General features: G+C 40.7%; 1 protein-coding gene across 1 annotated transcript; it reads right to left on the reverse strand.

The window, feature by feature from the left end:
• Positions 1-429: 429 nt before the first annotated feature.
• Positions 430-1,572, reverse strand: LOC143020181 (ATP-dependent DNA helicase Pif1-like). Its single transcript, XM_076176344.1, has 2 exons — positions 1,420-1,572; positions 430-1,026 (listed from the first exon to the last, which is right to left on the reverse strand). Exons 1-2 carry the CDS (start codon positions 1,570-1,572, stop codon positions 430-432), a joined length of 750 nt encoding a protein of 249 aa, XP_076032459.1.
• Positions 1,573-3,206: the final 1,634 nt, after the last annotated feature.

Here is a 3,206-nt window from a genome sequence, read left to right on the forward strand (position 1 = left end):
CCTCGGAAGATAATTAATGAGTCCCAGTTTGTAACCCTTGAACATGCCACATAGAGCTGTCCATGGGCAAAACAATTGGACGAATCCAACAATAATCCACATTTGTCAAAAGTTTGCCCTTGCGACTTATTAATTGTCATAGCAAAACTTAATTTGACGGGGAATTGTCTTCGGGAGAAGTTGATGGGTGTATTGTTGGATGCTAGGGAAATCCTTGGAATAATGACCTGAACACCGTTAAACACCCCACCTAAAATCTTCCCGACAATTATGTTCTTTGCTAGATTCGTAACCATGATACGGGTACCGTTACAAAGTTTAGGTGGACATAGGTTTCGCATTATCATGATAACTCATCCTACCTTTAGTTTCAACTCATGTAACGGAACAGAAGGATAATTCATTTTGTTATCTACCGAATTTTGAATTTCAATTTTCTGCGAATCTCCTGTTTACTTTATCCTCAGCCTTCAATCTAACATTTTGTACTAATTTGAACTTACGTAAATCCTCCCAGAAAAACGCGTTCTTGATGTTATACTTCAACTCTTCATTCTTACCTCCGCCTCTGATGACGGGCAAAATCTGTCGAAAATCACCCAAACACACGAACGGAATGCCATCCATAAAACAATGTTTGTTACCCGTCATGTCTTTAGCAGTGCAATCCAATGCAGTTATTGTATTTTTGTTAGTCATCACCACTTCGTCCCAAACTATAAGTGAAGTCATCTTAATCAGCCTTGCAAGCTCCGAATTTAGCTTAATGCTACACGGTTTCACTTCATTGTGCTCCATTATTGGAATTTTGAACATATTATGGGCCGTTCGGCCTCCGTGTAAAATTGTAGCAGCAATACCCGAGGAAGCAACAGCTAATGCTATTTTACTATTTGCACGCACAGTATCCAATAACAGGTTCAACACAAACGATTTCCCCGTCCCGCCAGGGGCATTCAGGAAAAAAACACCAGAACGCCTGTTATTTACACACTCCATTACGGCATCGTAAATAGCACGCTGTTCCTTGTTAAGTAATACAATCTTTTCTTAAACCTCTTCTTTCAATCTATCGGTATTATAAGCTTTTTCGCGTCTAATTACACTTGAGGTTTTCTCTTTCCCCCTGGAAGGAGGCAATCCATAAGCGCTTATGTCACCACCACCACAGTTCCAAACCTGTTGTTGTATGTCATCGAGCGCATCAGTAGATTTCGTCATTGTATTCGTCTAAACCCGAACTTCTTAAGAAATCGCTCGCAAATAAGTCCCTCGTTTCTTTCCAGATATCCGATTGGTCTTCCAAATCAGAGAACACCAACATACTTGCATATGTAGCACGCAATTGCGATCGATCATTGGTGTGGTTTATAATATCAATTATAGTTTTCCTCCACGTTTCTTCGTCATTCAACAAACCCGAAAGGTATCGTAAAGGACCCCGTCTACTGTACGCAGATCTGTGTAACTCGTAGGACTTTTCTTGTGTGTCAGGAGCATTCTGAGGTAGAATGATTCAACCATCTTAGTGTCGACGGCTCGCATACGCCCCAAAGATGAAGTTTTTGTCATCCTCTCATGCCACGTGTGCTTGTCTTTATCGTACACAAAGTGACTTGGAACTTCGGGGTAATACAGCGTTCTAGCAAACTCGTTCGTTTTGCAAAGCTTGAAAAATGCTGTTCATTGGGTATCTTGATTTGCTTGTTCGCTGATCTTGTGCTCCAAATCAGTTTCCCTGTAATAAATTTCATTCTCATTTTCCAAGTGCAAATCGAGCGAAGTAATCGGTGGGAAGCTCCTATGGATTGGGAACTTGAAGATCTTCCAAGTAGCTTCGTTTGCGTTTATGTACCTTGCCTCGAGGTAGTTACGCACTTCGTTTACCGGCTCGCCTTCCTTATGTTTGGTGTATAGAATCTTATCACACCCCTTGTTTACGTACTTTGTGACGTAGGCTATGCACTTGATGGAGTTCGAACACTCCACGTTGATGTGAGCGTTGTATTTTAGGCATAAATAAGGATTATAGGGTACGACCCAGGAATTATCCACAGTAATGTTCTTTCCTTTGATCTTACGTTCGAACGTAAAGCCTCCCTCTCCTGGAGCACGACGCCTGTATTGGGGATAGCCGTTATTTCCAAATAATATATCATTCCGACATGGTTTTGGAAAGTTTTTACCACAAACACCATTCTTCTTTAACCTTTCCTTACAACAAACGTTATTTTCATCAAAGCCGATGCAAGGCCCATGAATCATGCAAGTTGTTACGATCTCGTACAATCTGGGTTCCATTTCATTAACGGGAATTTCGGCACATAAGATTTCATCGACAAATACCGCTGTTACCCTATATTCCATCCATAAAAGAATGTGAACGAGAGGAAGACCTCGCTTTTGCCATTCACTGCTGTATAGGAATGTTTTAACCCTACCAAAAATGTGATTTTTAGTAAAATAATCTATTAAAGCCTCAACTATTAACTTAAACACCCGACTAACCAAATCGGTATTTGGATTTCCTTTCATTTCTGCGACAGCTGCCCGCAGCTCTTCCCATTTTGGGTTCATCGTAAACGTAATAAAGAAATCGGGATTCCCGTAGTGTGTTACAAACGCCAATGCATCCTGCTGGCACTGTTTCATGTAACGCGGACCGCCCACAAAAGTTGGTGGGATTATAATTTTTTGGCACCTTTCTTTGGCCGACGCAACGTCCGCCTTTAATATGTCACACCTTTCTCTGCGTATAGATGCCTGGTTGTCAACTATAAAGCATAGTCTGTGTGATTCTACTTTAACGTAATTATCTACGACAAATTGCTGAAAAAGCATGCGTCCTTTAGTCAAATAATTGAAGACATCCTTTCTTTCCATGTAAAGGTTTGCGTAATACATACATGGTGATAATCTTTTACCAACCTTTGGTACATAAAACTTAGCTGAACTCAGTGCGTTTACCTTCTTTTGCCTTTTCAAATTGTGCGTATAACACTTATCTCCGTGAGGTATTAGTAGTGGATATTGGAATATATCGTAAAAGTAGTTTGTGTGACTTAGAATGAAGGTATCATATTTCGTATCTACTTTGGGAGAACGTATGGTAACCCGTAGGTTTGCAGGGACAGACGGGTCCAAATCCACTATAGCCCCTACTTGAGCTTTCGCTGTAGGTATGTTGTAAACACCTTTGTGTTCCT

Source organism: Oratosquilla oratoria, chromosome 39 (genome assembly GCF_046742065.1).
Source record: "Oratosquilla oratoria isolate Oo_2021 chromosome 39, ASM4674206v1, whole genome shotgun sequence".
Classification (NCBI taxonomy): Eukaryota; Metazoa; Arthropoda; class Malacostraca; order Stomatopoda; family Squillidae; genus Oratosquilla; species Oratosquilla oratoria.